General features: G+C 41.3%; 1 protein-coding gene and 1 pseudogene across 2 annotated transcripts; one reads left to right on the top strand and one right to left on the bottom strand.

Moving 5' to 3' along the window:
• The first annotated feature begins 72 nt into the window (after positions 1-72).
• aifm2 (AIF family member 2) lies at positions 73-7505 on the top strand. 2 transcript variants are annotated; one of them, XM_071380072.1, is made up of 9 exons: positions 73-158; positions 1666-1847; positions 1952-2067; positions 2296-2415; positions 4842-4934; positions 5042-5150; positions 5465-5617; positions 6809-7009; positions 7125-7505. In XM_071380072.1, the coding sequence occupies exons 2-9, from the start codon at positions 1676-1678 to the stop codon at positions 7274-7276; spliced, it is 1116 nt and encodes a 371-aa protein (XP_071236173.1). In that variant the 5' UTR covers positions 73-158; positions 1666-1675; the 3' UTR covers positions 7277-7505. The 2 variants fall into 2 exon arrangements, with proteins under 2 accessions (XP_071236173.1, XP_071236174.1); XM_071380073.1 differs by lacking the exon at positions 73-158 and adding an exon at positions 771-1173.
• Positions 7506-14727: 7222 nt separating this feature from the next.
• On the bottom strand, positions 14728-17399 carry LOC139562169 (very long chain fatty acid elongase 6-like; annotated as a pseudogene).
• Positions 17400-19205: the final 1806 nt, after the last annotated feature.

Genomic DNA, 19205 nt, shown 5'->3' on the forward strand with positions numbered 1-19205 from the left:
CCATCACAATTACATGCACATGGCCAATTATGTAAATTTGGCGATTACGTCATTTAGCGACTTTTAGGACAGCCAATAACTACTTTCCTTACTGAGGAGTAGGCAACACTGAGAGAAGACGGGAAACCAACGACGAAACGGTTGTAGCCTACATTTTGGTAAGTTCATTCTATACGATGTGTTATTATAGTTTCAATATGTAAATAAAAGTTGAGTTTGAGTGGTGCCTATATTGTATTTGGTTTAAGTAGAAACTAGGGTAGCTCAAATGTGTGAACTAGATTTGATCGAGAGTCGCTGAATAACGGCATTTGGTTAATCATTTCGGAGTGGACATTTTTTGTAATTTTTCTCGGTGAGTTTACAATATTTCATTGTAAATGTATATTGCCACGGTTCCGAGGCACAGGGTATTAGGTACAGAGCGTGCTCTTGAATTGTGAACGAATTCTAGAATAGCCTAGCTACTCTACTGTGTCATCGCATGTTAACGTAAAAGGTAACGTTAAGCAATTAACTGTTACGGCTATGCCGGTCACTGACTCGCTAGAATATGTCAAGGTGTGAAATGTTACAATATTCTGATGTAAATGTATCAGATGAAGACTGTCATTAAATGTTCCTGTTTAAACTGCTAAGTCATTGTTGTCTTTTATATAACGGGTGGGTCTAATGCTGATTGGTTTAAACTGCATGCCATCCGGTGTCTATTGCACAAATTACCACCAGCTAAATATGTCGTTAAAATGCCTAATTACTCTGTTCCATCTGACTGCGCAATCCACTGTCTCATTAGCCCAGACAGGGAATTTATAAACTTGTTCGCCACAATTTAAAAAGCATCTAGACATTATCTCACATTTCTTTTAGACTAACATTTTGTTTTCAACAGCAGAGATTTGTATAAACTTTGTCTCGCCGACATTTGTAACATTGTTTCAATATTCAAATTCGATCTCGATTCTGTCCCATATTAATGAATCTGTCGGGATGAGACGGGCAGGTATCGAAATCATGAATTAGCATAATTGTTATGAATATATATTACATTACACAAAGAACTATCAATAGAAAACAGGTCTAATGAAAGTAGTGCAGCTAGTTTGAAGTGATTGTGTTAGGCTAGCGCCTCTGAACGAAAGTGTCCTGACGAGAACTAATTTTCTATGCAAGGTAAAGTCGCCCATCAATAGCTCATTGTTATGGATTTATCCAAATAAATGTGTTATGATTTGTATGCATTTATTTATAAAGGTTTTTTGTTATCAGCCCTATTGGCGTAGGCCAATATTTTATTTTCACTCCATATTTGTATATACAAAACATTAAGAACACCTGCTCTTTCCATGACATTGACTGACAAGGTGAATCCAGGTGAAAGCGATGATCCCTTATTGATGTCACTTGTTAAATCAGCTTCAATCAGTGTAGTTGAAGGGGTGGAGACAGGTTAAAGAAAGATTGTTTAGCCTTTGAGACTTGGATTGTGTATGGGGGGTGCAACTCAATAGTGTGAATGTGTTCTTAATGTTTTTGTGTACACAGTGTAATTGGTTATTTCTAAGAGTACTTTGACTCTCGTAGGGAGTATTTCTTGATCTTACATTTCTTTCATACCAGAAATGTTTTAAAGTTTTCATTACCATTTCACCCCTATCGTCATAGCCTACAGACAATGGGCAGCCAGGTATCAGTAGACAATGTTCATGTTGTGGTGGTTGGCGGGGGTTTCGGTGGCACCGCCGCTGCACAACAGCTCAAATCCAGGGGGATACCATTCACCCTTATTGACCTCCGTGACGCCTTTCATCACAATGTGGCTGCCCTCCGTGCTTCTGTTCAGAGTGGTGAGAACCTTTGACCCATTGGAAATTGTAACATCACTGGAAAAACACTGAAATAACAATTCTCACTTAAAGAACCTTTGACATATTTAGTTACTTTCTCACAGGCTTTGCCCAGCAGACCTTCATCCCATATTTTAAGACATTTGGAGAGAATTTCCTTCAGGGGCGAGTCGTACGGGTGGACCCAGTGTCACAGACTGTAGCGTTGGATGGAGGAAAGGTACAGTAGACTATATGAGCATGCTGGGGTTTATTATGTAATGTCGCTTTCTCTAGTCAGTTAAGCTCTAGCCTGCTGAATATTAACTCGGCTTTGTATTCTTGGTCTACTCTCCGTACTTAGGCATATGCAGTGGTGTGTTGTCCAAAGCAGACAGCTTCTGACAGGCTGGAGACGTGACAGTTTGTTCCTGTAATTTGACTGTGTCATTGATGTCTTACACCACAGGAAGTTCATTACTCACACCTTATACTGTGCACTGGCACAGACGGCCCTTTCCCGGGGAAGTACAACATGGTGGCCTCGTATCAGACAGCCATCCAGAAGTATGAGGACATTGTGAAGGAGGTACGTTTTCATGGAAGTGCATTCCCAGGGCTGGTTTGTTGGTGCAGACTTAATGTTCATGTTTGATCTACACAGAACAAAATATAAATGCAACAATTGCAATTATTTTAGTTATAGTTAATATAAGGAAATCAGTCAATTGAAATAAATTCATTAGGCCCTAATCATAGGATTTCACATGACTGGGAATACAGATATGCATCTGTTGGTCAAAGATACCTTACAAAAAAAGGTAGAGGTGTGGATCAGAAAAACATCCCAAACATGCTCAATGGGTGACATGTCTGAGTATACAGACCATGGAAGAACTGGGTCATTTTCAGCTTCCAGGAATTGTGTACAGATCCTTACATTATCATGCTGAAACATGAGGTGATGGCGGTGGATGAACGACGAGCTTCCCTGAGACTGTTTCTGACAGTTTGTGCAGAAATTCTTCGTTGTGCAAACTCAGTTTCATCAGCTGTACGGGTGGCTGGTCTCAGACGACCCTGCAGGTGAAGAAGCCGGATGTGGAGGTTCTGGACTGGCGTGGTTACACTTCGTCTGTGGTTGTGAGGCCAGTTGGACGTACTGCCAAATTCTCTAAAATTACGTTAGAGGTAGGGCTGGGTGACATCAAAATCATTTGAATTAATGTTTTTGCTCGATATTCCAAATGCCTATCGCAAGAATATAGGTTTTGATATTTTTTGTTTTTGAGTGTATACGTCTGCTTATTCTCATGTCTCTTTCGCTCTTATGTGTTGTGCACCTCCACATTTACACCAGAGACCTGTATATAATGAAGAGATGCATGTCTCCACCCTAACAATGGGGTGAGTTGTCCCAAAGGCGTGAAGGCAGGCGACAAGCTTAGGTCCAAAATAAGCCCATAGAAATGCTTTGGACTTATTTTGGACAGATTTTAGTGAGTGAAACCTCTCGCTTCGCCTCTTTCTCTATGGTTTACACATACCAAGCCCCTACTTCTTACGCCAACAAAGTTTAGAGATCACATCTTCCTCACTGACAGAGGTTTCAACTTGCTGTTTGTATTTGAGGTTTGGTCCAACAATTTGTCATATGGACACAAACAAATTGAGACATTATTTTATTTAAATACTTGGTTCGAGCCCTGAATGCTGATTGGCTGATAGCCATGGTATATCAGACCGTATACCACGGGTATGACAAAACATTTATTTTTACTGCTCTAATTATGTTGGTAGCCAGTTTATAATAGCCATAAGGCACCTCTGGGGTTTGGGATATATGGCCAATATGCCACGGCTAAGGGCTGTGTCCAGGCAGTCCGCGTTGCGTTGTGCATAAGAACAGCCCTTACCCGTAGTATATTGGCCATATACCACACCCCCTTGTGCCTTATTGCTTCAGTAGTAGAGGAGAAGTTCACTTTTCTAACAATACCCTTTTTATATCTCTACCACTCAAATTGCAAGCAGAGCAGACACCACTAAAATGAGAGTATCAATGAACATTGTTTCTGGAAAATGAACACTCAGTTTGTCGCGTGTGGCATTGGGGTACCACTAGCAGCATTTTAGCCAAATACTATAATACTAGCTGGCTAGTCTGTTTTGTAAATAAGCATGAACACAATTATAAACTCAACAAAAAAGAAACGTTATTTTTTTGCATGTGTAAATTTGTATGAACAAAACAAGTTTCAACAACTGAGACAAACTGAACAAGTTCCATAGACATGTGACTAACATAAATGGAATAATGTGTCCCTGAACAAAGGGGGGGTCAAAATCACAAGTAACAGTCAGTATCTGGTGTGGCCACCAGCTGCATTAAGTACTGCAGTGCATCTCCTCATGGACTGCACCATATTTGCCAGTTCTTGCTGTGAGATGTTACCCCACTCTTCCACCAAGGCACCTGCAAGTTCCTGGACATTTCTGGGGGGGAATGGCCCTAGCCCTCACCCTTTGATCCAACAGGTCCTAGACGTGCTCAATGGGATTGAGATCCAGGCTCTTCGCTGGCCATGGCAGAACACTGACATTCCTGTCTAGAGTCAGCATGCCAATTGCATGCTCCCTCAACTTGAGACATCTGTGGCATTGTGTTGTGACAACTGCACAAGGTGCACCTGTGTAATCATGCTGTTTAATCAGCTTCTTGATATGCAACACCTGTCAGATGGATGGTTTATCTTGGTAAAGGAGAAATGCTCACTAACGGGGATGTAAACAAATTTGTGCACAAAATGAGAGAAATAAGTGTTTTGTGTATATGGAACATTTCAGGAATCTTTTTTCAGCTCATGAAACATCGGACCAACCCTTTACATGTTGCATTTATATTTTTGTTCAGTGTATTTTAATACATTTGACAATTTTTGTACCCACATTAATGTGTTTTTATGAAAATATTAGTAAATGACAGGTGTTTGATTTCTCCCTGCTGTTGGTCAGGTCCAGGCCGCAGGTTCAGTTCTTGTGGTAGGTGGTGGATCCACAGGTGTAGAGATGGCTGCAGAGATCAAAACAGAATATCCAGACAAGAAGGTAATAATATCCTACATCCCTTTGTTATTAACACCTCTTAGAGACTTGTGGTTAGAGCACAACTAATGGAGCTTGCCCTTCATTCTCAAACACCCCCGTGTTTCCAGGTGATCCTGATCCATTCCCATGTTGGCCTAGCCGACCCAGAGCTGCTGCCCAGTGTCAGACAACAGGCTAAGGAGGTGCTGCTGGAGAAAGGGGTGGAGCTGCTACTGGGTAAGAGGTTATGTCTGGCTGAGGAAATCACCAGTCAGAGTGAAAATGCAGTTTTGATTATGTCATGTTCAGCAGACAGAGAATGTCCAAGAGCTCATGTGTGTGCAGAGGGTGATTGCCTCCCTTCCTCATTATTGGATATGGAATTAGGTTGTCTTGTGACTGGCACAAACAGTAAATGCCTAGATAACATTTCTTTGATCATCTGTTTTATGCTAAACACTTTATAATTATAATCTCAGTGCAATTCACCTGCTGTTATGTAATTTAACTTATCTTTCACACTGTGGCCTCACCTTTCCATCTGACTCTAGGGCAGAAAGTTTCTAACCTGTCTGTACTGGAGCTCAATGTGACCGACAAGAACATGGTTATCATGACAGACAAGGATACAGAGATCACTGCAGACCTCGTCATCTGCTGCACAGGCATGAAGATTAACTCTGATGCCTATAGCTCCACCCTGAGTGAGTTGTCTTTCTTGTCCACTAGGTGGAGGTTTTATGCCATCTGAGTCCAAGGCAGCCCAGAAATTCAAGAAGTACTGCTCAAAGTGCTGTTGATAAAACTACTACAGGAGAGTTCAAAATATGTTAAACAGTTTTGCTGGATATATAAAAAGTTTCAATCACCTGAATTCCTGTGAAAGATGGCTGGTTAGAGAAACCTCATATGATGAACTTGCATATTAAATTCACCATCCACATATGCTCTTTCCATGACATAGATGACCAGGTGAAAGCAAAATTCCCTTAGTGATGACTTATTAAATCCACTTCAATCAGTGAAGATGAAGGGGAGGAGACAGGTTAAAGAAGGATTTTTAAGCCTTGAGACAATTTAGACATGGATGTGTGTGCCATTCAAAGGGTGAATGGGCAAGACCAGATTTAAGTGCCTTTCAACAGGGTATGGTAGTAGGTGCCAGGTACACCGGTTTGTGTCAAGAACAGCAATGCTGCTGTTTTTTTTTTTTACACAACAGTTTCTTGTGTATCAAGAATGGTCCAGTACCCAAAGGAAAGCCAACCAACTTTACACAACTCAATATTAGGAAGGTGACCAGACTGCATGCGCCATCGCACGCATGTAGATTTTTTTGTCCACACACCAGATGCGATCAGGACACGCAGATTGAAATACCAAATAAACTCTGAACCAACCATATTCATTTGGGGACAGGTCGAAAAGCAATAAACATTTATGGCAATTTAGCTAGCTTGCTGTTGCTAGATAATTTGTCCTGGGATATAAACATTGGGTTGTTATTTTACCTGAAATGCACAAAGTCCTCTACTCTGACAATTAATCCACAGATAAAAGGGTAAAAAAATATATTGTAATTTCTCCTCCTTCAGGCTTCTTCTTTTGACTTTATATGACGGTTGGCAACCAACTTTAAGGTACATTACCACTACTGACTGGAGTGTGGACCTCAGTTCATCTTTCAATCACCCATGTGGGTATATGCTCCTACAAACCAATGAGGAGATGGGAGAGGTGGGACTTGCAGCGCGTCACAAATAGAAGAAATGTCTATTGTAGCGCCTGGCTACGCAAATGACGCAAGCAGAGTGTTCAGCATGTTAGTACACAATGTACAGTAGTCTAAACACTATCTACATGCATTTACTGAAGTTTCGCTGTTTATATTTCAGATGGATGCCTAGCAGAGAATGGGTCCCTGAAAGTGAATGTGCACCTGCAGGTGGAGGGCTATGACAATGTGTACGCTGTTGGGGACTGTGCTAATGTTAACGAGCCTAAGATGGCGTATCATGCAGGTCTCCACGCTGGGGTTGCTGTTACCAACATCACCAACAGTCTGATGGGGAAACCCCTGGAATCTTATCACCCAGGTAATTGAGACTGTCTCCAATCTCCTGTAAACCCTACTTCTGTTATTGTTTTGACCTTAATCTCTGACTATAGAACATTCTATCATGGGTATATGTCCACATGTTTTCCTGACAGGGAGTGTGACCATGTTGTTAGCCATGGGACATAATGATGGAGTGGGCCAGTTCAATGGGCTGAGGCTTCCCCGTTGCCTTGTAACCCAGGGCAAGAGCAAGAACCTACTGCTGTGGAAAAGCTGGAAGGAAATGGGTCAGAAAGCTCCTTAACGTGTGCCATACAGAACATTGTGGGGCGAAGACATGAGTGTGCCGGCACAGCCTTGACAGAGTGCCTTACTCAGGTGACAGCTTGCAGAAGTTTTGGCGTTCTGACATGACTATTGATATGAGACCATATATTTGTAAAATATTTATACGCAAGGTGATGCAAACTTTGTACAATGTCCATTTTTGCCAATGAATGTTAACGTATGCCTTAATAAAAAATAAATCTGAATTTTATGGTTAAATGTATTTCTGTAATTTGATACAATTTAAAGAGCAACTGAGCTGAACTCGTTTTTCTGCTGCTCATTTTGAAAAACAAGATTTGAGTCTTGGGTGTGGTTCGATGTGGGTGTGTTATGTTTGTTTTATCGTACCCCGAAAGTTACTGTTTGTCCCTTTTGACGATAGCAACAACAGCCACTACAATGTCCTCAATGGTCAGAAAAATGTATCAAATCTAATTCACATTTATGCAGAAGAGATCTTAGTAGTTTAATTTTACATCTAGCTTAGGTGTTTGGTCCAGTATTTCAAGTAAAAAAATGTGAATGGAAAAACTAGTCTGCACTGCAGACCGTATTGAGTCAGCTGCAGGCTGGCCTGGCTCAGGACTGGTTTCTGAGAACATGTCTACAACTTCATCAGCAAGCTGTTAGACTATCGTAAATAAACCATAAGCTGCGACACTTTTTTAAATCAGTGCCCAAAATCGCTAACTAGGTAAGTTCCATCTCTGTTTGTCAATGAAGCTAGTAACGTTAGTAGCTAGCAGGCAGATTGAGGAGGCAAGCCATGTTAGTTAAATCAACTTAGCAAGTCACTGGCGACATATGCTTGGGTGCAGTTTTTATTTGACAATGTTCTCACAATCTATTACCAGAGTGTGTCTGTCTGGCAATGTTTCATAGTGAATCAAAAGAATCATCACGCACTCCCAGAAGCTTGGCACGCAAATTCATACAAAGATGTGTAATGGGTACGCACTCAAATTTCGCAAAATGCTAAACTTTATTTTTTGTGCGAATCCATTACACATGTTTTTATAGCAACTCATGTTACAAAACGGGTCACGGTGGGACACAAGATACCTGCTAATGAGTTCTTGAAATGTGGAATTTTGACAAGTGGCAGTTGGGATGCAAGGGCACATTGTCTCAATTCTCATTTTTGCCCAAAACAGTGGCAGACTGAAGTGATCACTATCAATCACATCAGCAAGTGACCACTCAATTAAGGGCTTAGGGGCCAAGTGTTTCAACATAACATTGTTGACGTGTTGTCTTATATAAAATAAAAGTCTGAACCATTATGCAGCACCTTGGACTATCTCACTGTTTGCTGCTATGATTTGATAGAGCGCAAATCACCGCAGCTGTTTCTCTGTGCATGACAATTCTACCCAGGCAATAGAATCCCGTGTTAGTGGGCAAGTGGGAATGATTGTAACCCAACGCTCATGTAAGTCGTGACAACCTTAGTTACACCTCACAGAACTCAGTTTTGGAATATACTTACTTTAGAACCAAAATTATTCTTACACTTTGGTCAATTTTGGCACTAGAATAAATGTTTGACTAATATCGATGCCACAGGCCATTTTCACCCGGAGAAGTTGGTTTTTGCTTATAGTTGCCCTTTTAAAACGTTGGTTGTGTAAATGTCTTGGAGAAAGGGCGAGTTCCAGAGCAACTAGGTAAAACACCTGCGCAGTTGGCCCTCCCTCACATGCTGCCTGCCTCACCTGGGACAACTTTTAGAGATCCCTGTTTTTCTACAGTCTAGACTAAAATAGCCTCGAGGCAGTTGACAACCAAAGCAACCATTACTACAGTTGTTTAACATAGCAGTCAACCTACAGTATTGGCTGTAGGCTCAACATTTTTAAAGGTCCAATGCAGCCGTTTGTATCTCATTTCTGGGTAACAATTAAGTACCTTCATGTGATTGTTTTCAATTAAAATGGTCAACAACAAAACAATTGCTTCTTGGCAAAGAGCAATTTTGCTGGAAGTGGTCTCAGTGGGGAGGGGAAAACTGAAAACGAACTGTTATTGACAGAGGTTTGGAACTCTTTCTTATTGGTCTATTCATTAATTTACCACCTGGTGTTGCCACCAGGTAAGCCAAAACTCCATCCCACCAAAACCGGTTGAAATTTCAAGCGGTCTTTTCAAAAAGCTCTTTGGGCATGTGCACAGATGGGGTCTAGCTGTGCAGAGCACATTTCCCTTTGCCCTTCCAGTCTCCAAAGTGCCCTTTTGGTATAATTTTTTTTGTCATTGTTGTTCTGAACCCACTGCTCGCAAGTTGTCAAGTTTGCTGTCCCTCAGCCCGTTTGTTTGTTGCTCCTTTTGATCAGGGCCCGGTTTCCCAAAAAGCATCTTAAGGCTAAGTTCCTCGTTAACCTTCATAGGAGCATAGTTAAATCTCTGTGCTGTTGCCCAAAACCATTGTTATTAATGTTGAAAATGCTCGTAATCTAACGCCTGCCTCAGACCACTCATAGAACAGCGAAGTGCGTTTGTTAGAATTTGGAGAATCTGTCATAAGATGGGCAAAAGTTATTTTCAACAATGCAAATAGTCTGGGTAGCCATTTGATTAGCTGGTCAGGAGTCTTATGGCTTGGGGCTCAAAGCTGTTAAGAAGCCTTTTGGACCTAGACTTGGTACTCCGGTACAGCTTGCTGTGCGGTAGCAGAGGAACAGTATATGACTAGGGTGGCTGGAGTCTTTGGCAATTTTTAGGGCCTTCCTCTAACACCGCCTGGTATAGAGGTCCTGGATGGCAGGAAGCTTGACCCCCATGATGTACTGGGCCGTACGCCCTACTCTCTGTGGTGCTTTGCGGTCAAAGGCCGAGCACCAGGCGGTGATGCAACCAGTCAGGATGCTCTCGATGGTGCAGCTGTAGAACTTTTTTGAGGATCTGAGGACCCATGCCAAATCTTTTCAGTCTCCTGAGGGGAAATAGGCGTTGTCGTGCCCTCCACGACTGTCTTGGTGTGTTTGAACCATGATCGTTCGTTGATGTGGACAACAAGGAACTTGAAGCTCTCATTGAAGCTTATCCATTAGTTTTCTCTGATTAGGGTAGGGATGGTCGGGGAGAAAAAAAGCATAGAGAATAAATTTTTTTAACAAAGAGGATTAGAAATTATTCAAACAATTACATTGATAGATTGTAGATTCTATTTGCAATATTCAAGCTGATCTACCACCACCATCAATAAGAAAAGTAAATGAGTCCATCGTTAGATTATTTTTTTCCCCTCCCGCATCACATTCTACACAGAAGATCTCTGCTAAACACAGAATGGTTTATCCGTCTCTGTGATCTCAGAACAAAGTTGACTACAAATAAAGTTGCCAATATTGCTCACCGGCTTGTCCTAAAACCTGGCAGTTAGTTACCTGTGGTTTGTTCAGCCATCCCTATGGGGAAAGTTAATGGAGAAAGAAGAGTTTTGGGATAAACGTTGAAAATAAGCTCTGATAACACAGGCTCAGATCTTACGTTTTGTTCTATGAGATACCAGTCAGGCTTCATAATTCATAAATATCATGTTAACTATGTGCTTTGTGCCTATATAAATTACATAAATGCTTCAAAATTCACAAAGTGATGTTAGCTGATGAAGATTATCTCATAGAACAAAACATAAGAGATCCTGTGTTTACCGCAGACCTTATGTCTGCCGTCTATCCAAAAACCCTACAAAAACTCAATTTTCCCATAGGCTTTGTCCAACGAACCATGGCGGAGATAGTGCCTACAAAAAGATGCCATTACTATTGCTCTCGATGTATGAAGCGAACGACCAAGCAGTGGAAGAATTTATTGTGAGTTGTCAGACTAGAAATAAATAGGCCTATACTGTATATGCTAAAAAATGCTTAAATTTCCGCTTAAATTTGGTATTTTGAGATGTGAATTATGAAAGTGCCCCCTGAAAGGTCTTTGCATGGCCCTGCAGCTCTTACACTAAAAGGGCATTTTCACAGTATTATTCCAACCTCACTGGGCCTTTAAACAATTTGTTTAATGTAATCCCAAATGTTTTATTTCTACTTCAAATGGAGTACACTTTGTCAATGTATTAAATCATATGAAATAATGTTAAAAGTTGACTCACCCACAAGTATACCTGGAAACATGGTTTCCTTTGTTTGGGCTTATGGATAGGCTAATGTGGCTTCGAGCAATACCCATCCATGTACAGTGCGTTCGGAAAGTATTCAGGCCCCTTGACTTTTTCCGCATTTTGTTACGTTACAGCCTTATTCTAAAATGGATTAAATTAAATTTCCCCTGATTAATCTACACACAATACCCCATAATGACAAAGCAAAAAACGTTGTTTAAAAAAAAATATATATATTAATGTTTGTGTGTGTATATATATTTTTTTTTAAACGTACTTTGTTTAAGCGCCTTTGTCAGCGATTACAGCCTTGAGTCTTCTTGGGTATGACGCTACAAGCCTGGCACATCTGTATTTGGGGAGTTTCTTCCATTCTTCTCTGCAGATCCTCTCAAGCTCTGTCAGGTTGGATGGGGAGTGTCGCTGCACAACTATTTTCAGGTCTCTCCAGAGATGTTCGATCAGGTTCAAGTCTGGGCTCTGGCTGGACCACTTAAGGACATTCTGAAACTTGGCCCAAAGCCACTCCTGGGTTGTCTTAACTGTGTGCTTAGGGTTGTTGTCCTGTTGGAAGGTGAACCTTTGCCCCAGTCTGAGGTCTTGTGCACTCTGGCGCAGGTTTTCATCAAGGATCTCTGTACTTTGCGGCGTTCATCTTTCCCTCGATCCTGACTAGTGTCACCGTAGGGATGGTGCCAGGTTTCCTCCAGAGTTCAATCTTGGTTTCATCAGACCATGTTTCTCATGGTCTGAGAGTATTTAGGTGCCTTTTGGGAAAACTCCAAGCGGGCTCTCGTGCCTTTTACTGAGGAGTGGCTTCTGTCTGGCCACTCTACCATAAAGGCCTGATTGGTGGAGTGCTGCAGAGATGGTTGTCCTTCTGGAAGGTTCTCCCATCTTTACAGAGGATCTCTGTCAGATTGACCATAGGGTTCTTGGTCACCTCCCTGACCAAGGCCCTTCTCCTCTGATTGCTCAGTTTGGCCGGGTGGACAGCTTTAGGTAGAGTCTTGGTGGTTCCAATGTGGAAAAGGTCAAGGGGTCTGAATACTAAAAAACGGTGTGCTAGTGAAAGAATGCTCAGTTTGTTTGTGTGCAGCATTGGGGTACTACCATGTAGTAGCATTTTAGCCAAAGACTGGTCTACTAGTTGTCTAGTCTGTGTTTTACAAATGTGCAATAAGCATAAAACACAATGATATAGGAAATTGGCAACTAGTTCTCATTCTGAGAAATAAGGTAGGCAACTTGATTTCACCATCTGAACAGTGGACAGGCTAGCATGCTGTTCAAATAGTTGGAGACGGACAGAAGGGTGTTCATAACAATTAAACTGTTCTGCCTTGTTAGCTAACAAATAGATCCAAGTTGGCTAAACTTGAAATACTCACTAGCATGTGGGCTTGTGTTTGAGAGATTGTTTACAAAACCTGTGTTCATTTTCTATAATGCCTCCTACAAGAAGTGAGTCATTTATTAGTGAATGTGCATTATGCATGGTTCTGAATAAAAATCTGTAACAAGGGCATTTTCATAGACAGACAAACCACATCAATGATTGCACAAAAGCAGATTGAGCTATTTTGATAAAATAATATCATTATGGTTGTTGAAGACTTATATTTAGCTTAGGAATAATTTCACAAGTCCTGATTTCATTAGATTATTGCTGACTGTTTGAAATGCAGTGTATTTGACTGTACAATTGTTAAGAACAAATTCTTATTTACAATGACAGCCTAGGAACAGTGCCTTGTTCAGGTGCAGAACGACAGATTTTGACCTTGTCAGCTCAGGGATTCGATCTAGCAACCTTTCGGTTACTGGCCCAACACTCTAACCACTAGGCTGCCACACCATCATTAGTGAGGATTGCTGTCCCTCTGTGTCAACCGTTTTGCAGAGAGAGAAAAATAAATACATTGGAAACTGTGTACTTACTCTCCAGTTCTGAGTTGATTTCACTGGATAATGGACCTGGGTCATCATGGATGGCAATGCATGTGAGCACCTCCCCATCTAGCTGGAAGTCCACCATCCCTTGACTGAACTGAGTTATCCATCTATCTACACACACGTAAATAAGAGCCGATAGGTGAAAATAACTTCAAGAGATTAAATAAGGACTTAAACCCCACCCCTCTAGTACATTTTGAAGTAGGCAACAACCGGAGCAACCAAGCCAGCACTACTTCCCAGGGGCTTGGTCAGGATGCGATCCACCTTGCCGACAATCCAGTTGATTGCATCAATGGTTGTGCCTGTTTTCAATCTTTCCGCAAGGTGGCGCCAACTGTCCATGTTTTGTAAATGGTCAGTACAACGCTCACGTGCTTTCAAATTGTTCCCGAAATTCTTCCAGTAACGAAAACCAGCACTGCTCAAATGTTTTTCTCCAAAAGTGATATCAGCGCTACTTGAATACACAAACCATGTCCGTGTGATAGTTTTTCATAACTTGTTCTTAGTTGTCACAATCGGAGGGACTGGGTCCCCACTTTGAGGGAATAAAATATCTGAGCTGGCCCCTTGACAAGATCACACCTGTCAGATAGCGCTTCCTACCACAATGCTGCATCATCACTTAAACACACATTCTATAGGTAACATGCTGATATCTTTGTGACTCTGGAAGAGCAAAGGCTGAATCAGGCTCTGCATCCGAATTTGCATCTTCCTCTCCGAGCTCTCGCACGACATCAGCGACCGCTGCGCTGCTGTTAGGTAACGTTAGTACTGATGTGCCACCGAAAGCAGCAGAGGCCGTAATGCTACGGTTTGAAGTGCTAGCTAGGCTAATGATAATGGTTGGAGTGCTAGATGGGCCTGTCGTCAGGTCCTCTGCCTCAACGATGGCAGTATTATCAGTGGCACCTGACTTGCGTTCCCAGGATTCTTTTATTTTTTTTCTCTTTTCACAACCCAGCTCTTCTTAAAGCGCCTCACAGCGTTTTTTCTGCAGCTTTACAGTTAATTAAAGTAGTATTTGCAATCATATCACATGAAACAATGCATGGTCCGTACAGCAACTTTAGTCAGGGTGGAATGGTCTTAAATATGATCCAGTCCGTGGGTGATTAATATGAAAATGTGGCTCAATAAATTGATTAGTCAATAGTATGGCTTGATTCACATAGCCCTCAGAAAAAGTTAATGTGGCCTCAACTTATGCACAGCACAGGAGGCCCTTTGATGTGAGGAAGTTGCCTCTTCTGCTTAAATGGTCAGTCTTCCACAGACTGCTCCTACTGCCATTGGCAGTTACTTGCTTGTTTACCAGGGTTATAGCAAATAATCAAATAAAGAGATTCCAAAAATAAGAGCTTTATAATCCATTACAACATTTAGTACATGTCATGACACTTCAGATCAGGACCACAGTAGAATTCATAGGCTGGAGTCCATTTGCGCAACATTGGCAAGACCTACAGATGAGAAACTAGACCATCATCTTGACATAGGGTGGCTCAGCATCATTTGGCACATCTTGACTGAATACATTTCTTCACATTTGATATTTTTTTTTTTTACATCTTCAGTTAGGCTTTTAAGGGACTAACCTGTAAACATATTTATGCACAACCCCTTGAATTTGTAAAGTAAGTTACATACAGAACTAAATTAAGAGCAAGACAAATAAAGTTAGCCATGTCAAGATATCAAGTCAGTGTCCAGCTACTTAAAGCACAACATTTGTCTTTTATGGAGGTAGAGGGAGACAATACCTGACATTCACAACAGAACAGACTTTAGTTAGGAATTCCATTCAATACACAGCATTCTCGCCAGAAAGTGACAAAGTGAAACATGTTCTCAGATTCTAAGAGTACCAACAACAAAAAAATAACTGCATCATCTCTGGTGCAAAAAAAAAAACAATTGTGGAGTGAGACCAGTTTGACTTTTCTGGCACTATTCCAGCTGCCATCATATGATCAAATTAATAAAAACATGTATATTATGACCACCACAAATAGCTGCTTTCAGGGGGGATTCCCTTGAGTCAGAGCACAACTATACCTCAGTTCAAATAATGTATTTCACAGGGTGAATTTTGGGAACAAGTTCAGAAAAAACAAAGGCCCACACCGAAGAAACACTCAGTGAGATATGCTGGTGTAAACTAATCCAAGGTAATTAATTAGAAATTCCAAATATTGGAGTTGGGCATGCCAGCTGACACCCGCTTATTTGGGTGATTGACAAGTTGAGAAGAGCACCATGGAACTAAAATGAAAACCAGTTGCACCAGTTTGAACAGAAACTCGCAGGAGGTGCCATTACATATATGCCTGTTGAAATGCATAGATTGGAACTTCTGATACAAAGAGCAAAAAACGTGTAATATGCCATGGACTGTAGGATGTGACGAGGCAAAATCTTCATAAATATTTCTGTAAACACTTCAGACCATGTAGTGTGGCTGTGACTTGACAGGTTCAGAAAAAGAAAGCAAACCGTTCACTGCTGGTAAACTACGTGTACGTGAGTAGTTCATGGTCATGAACCAGCCACCTGGTCCTTGTACGAGTACCAGAGTAGAGCAGCACAGTGATGTGGTGGTACCAGTGCAGGAAGAACAACCGCTGCTTACGGAGTACGATGAACACTATCACCTGTGGAGGCCACGGAGAGGACATACTTCAGGACCGGCAAAGTCATGGTCCCAGCCATGCAGACAAACATTTACTGCATACAGTATCTTCAATCAATATCAAAGCATGGTTTATGCAAAAGAGACCAGTTATATGGTTTGCCATAAATTAATTAGACATGGTACAAGTGGACAAAATGTCAAGATCATACAGATGCCTGCTAGTTCCAACCCCAGTTCTTACCCAGTTCCGGGGCATTGCTCAGGACAAAGGCATAAGCCCAGAACTTGCTCACTGGTCCATTGTAGAAGCTCTGGTCACATATAGACTGTCTGAAACCGCTGGTGGAGAGGATATGCAGCATGTACCATCCTGTTCGAATTGCTCCAACAATACTGCAATTGAGAAAGAGTTAAGCATTGGACTAGAGGGCAAGTGGCAAAATAATATAATCCAAGTTACATTAGCATTGTATCACAGCTTTGCACACAAGCGTAGTTCACAGGGATGGTTTGTTTTGAGACAGTGATGAAACATCACATTTTGGAAGGTTTTGTTTTGGGAACTCTGACCCACATTGGTCACCATCCCATTAGCCAGAAAGTTATATTTGAGTTTAACACACAGAGGGGATAGCTTCTGAGAATAGGCAGCACTCCACAATCAAGCTTAACCTCAGTTTGTGACATCAGTGTACCGGTCACATTACTCTGAATGGAGAATTACTGACATGTACCACCTGTGCTAGAGGGTAAACCTAACGTTATCTTACATTTTTTTTTAGAAATGAAGGCCCCAGAGATGATTACTGTAGGCGAACAGACCACTGCAAAATTAACCCAACTAAGCCCAAAAAGAAATGGTATATATTTTTTTTAAATCCTACATTGAGACAAACCTCTTTATGTGGGAATACTTAGAAACAGATTTCCTAAGTGAAACACACTTTTAGCTGAATTCCTGGTGATTTGACAGGCTTTACAGTTACATCTTTTTTTTTACTGTGGGTTTTGGCCCACCAGCAGCCTGTTGCCGACCCCTGTTGTGCGTCTTCCATTCATTCAAACGTCAGAGGCAAATGTGGGTGTTCTGTGCTTTAACTCACCTGAAGATGGCCAGGCTGAGTGACCACAGAACCAGTGGCCCGCGTAGATGAAGTTGAGGCCTTTCCTTCATGAGAAGTTGGCCACCAAAGACTAGTGCTGCACAGGCCACAGTACACAAAGGCCCTGCTCCTGGTGAGAGAACAAACAAAATCAACCATGTCTGTCAGTTTCCTTAGATTGTGCTCATGATGGGCAAGGTTACTCAGCTGCAAAGGTATTTCAGTAATTGAGCACACCCTAGGTCTTTGCTGAAGTGCCATTTTTGCATACCTTTACCATGAATAATTGTGTATTTAACATGGCAAACACAGCTTGCTATGGTGATAAGTGAAATGTAGGCCTATTGACTAAAGCAATCTGCCTGACGACTCAAGTATGCAGTGGAAGACTTCAGTTTGTCTGGGACTGCCATTGTTTAAGTTGTTTGTGGTGACGTCAAAATGAGGGGTGTAGTACAAAAAGTCATCAGCAATTGGCTCATCTAATCAATTGGCGTATCAAAGGCATTGACACATTTTCCAAACGCCAATTTACCCATGCGTGTTCTAGCTCTGGCCCAACCCATTGGTTTCTGGGACCAATCAGGTCAGAATGTTTGCATTCCAGAAATCATTGGGAGGTACTCCGATCCATAATCATTGCAGAGAAGAAACTAACGTCTGTGGGAGTGGCATAGCATTTGTCAGGAGCAAGTCGTTTTGGGAGCGTGATCATTATGCCGATTCTGTTGCAAAGCGTTTTGCAACAGAAACTTACTCCAAACGCAAACGAGAGTTTCTATTGGACAAATTTAGGTAGGTCCCGCTCCGTTTAATTTGTTTCTTAAACAGTAAATGGTTTACATAATAAATACACCCCAGGCAAAAAGCAATCAGCCCTATAGGCACTTTGGTTGATATTCATAGGCGCGGGTAGTATGTGTGCTGAGGGTGCTGTAGCACCCCCTGTAAAATCTGAATAAAATGTTTTATAAATGTTTTCAGAAAGGTAGTGCACTTGGCCTTTACTAGTATTAGCGGACGATAAATGTCTGTAGAGGAAGGCAACAGAAAAAATATCAGCATCTCCACTTCGGCAAAAGAAGTGGTTGCATAATTAAGAACAGTATCTTGCAGGATTGAGTAGTTGAAATTGTATGAGTTGTCGCCCTGTCCCTTTCTCTGTGATGGATCCAGAAAAAAGTTATGGGCAAAGACTAAACAGGCACAGCAAATTGATTATTTTTCTTGATAAAAAAATTACCACTAGGCTACCTACCTGGGGCGGCAGGTAACCTAGTGGTTAGAGCATTGGGCCAGTAACCGAAAGGTTTCAAGATCAAATCCCAGAGCTGACAAGGTAAAAATCTGTCGTTCTGCCCCTGAACAAGGCAGTTAACCCAATGTTCCTAGGCCGTCATTGAAAATAAGAATTGGTTCTTAACTGACTTGCCTAGTTAAATAAAAAAAATAAAAAGGTAAAACCACTGTTCAGTATTAATTTGCTCATCCTTACAAACAACTTAATGTAAATGTCCATTACTGTATTGTACATAGGCTGGTCATCTAGGTTTAAAAAAAATTCAACAAGTCAGTTGAGAACAAATTCTTATTTACAATGACGGCCTACCCCAAATCAAATCAAATCAAATTTATTAGTCACATACACATGGTTAGCAGATGTTAATGCGAGTGTAGCGAAATGCTTGTGCTTCTAGTTCCGACAATGCAGTAATAACAACAAGTAATCTAACCTAACAATTCCGCAACTACTACCTTATACACGCAAGTGTAAAGGGATAAAGAATATGTACATAAAGATATATGAATGAGTGATGGTACAGACGGCATAGGCAAGGTGCAGTAGATGGTATAGAGTACGGTATATACCTATGAGATGAGTACTGTAGGGTATGTAAACATAAAGTGGCATAGTTTAAAGTGGCTAGTGGTCCATGTATTACATAAGATGGCAAGATGCAGTAGATGATATAGAGTACAGTATATACATATACATAAGAGATGTGTAATGTAGGGTATGTAAACATTATATTAGGTGGCATTGTTTAAAGTGGCTGGTGGTACATTTTTACATAATTTCCATCAA

Source organism: Salvelinus alpinus, chromosome 32, assembly GCF_045679555.1.
Source record: "Salvelinus alpinus chromosome 32, SLU_Salpinus.1, whole genome shotgun sequence".
Taxonomy (NCBI): domain Eukaryota; kingdom Metazoa; phylum Chordata; class Actinopteri; order Salmoniformes; family Salmonidae; genus Salvelinus; species Salvelinus alpinus.

What these genes read in the sequence shown, in the direction of transcription:
- aifm2 (XM_071380072.1), top strand. Translation starts at nt 1,676, where the DNA reads ATGGGCAGCCAGGTATCAGTAGACAATGTTCATGTTGTGGTGGTTGGC. An exon ending in ATGAGGACATTGTGAAGGAG is followed by an intron (nt 2,416 to 4,841) that starts GTACGTTTTCAT and finishes GCTGTTGGTCAG; the next exon opens with GTCCAGGCCGCAGGTTCAGT. An exon ending in CCTGGAATCTTATCACCCAG is followed by an intron (nt 7,010 to 7,124) that starts GTAATTGAGACT and finishes TTTTCCTGACAG; the next exon opens with GGAGTGTGACCATGTTGTTA.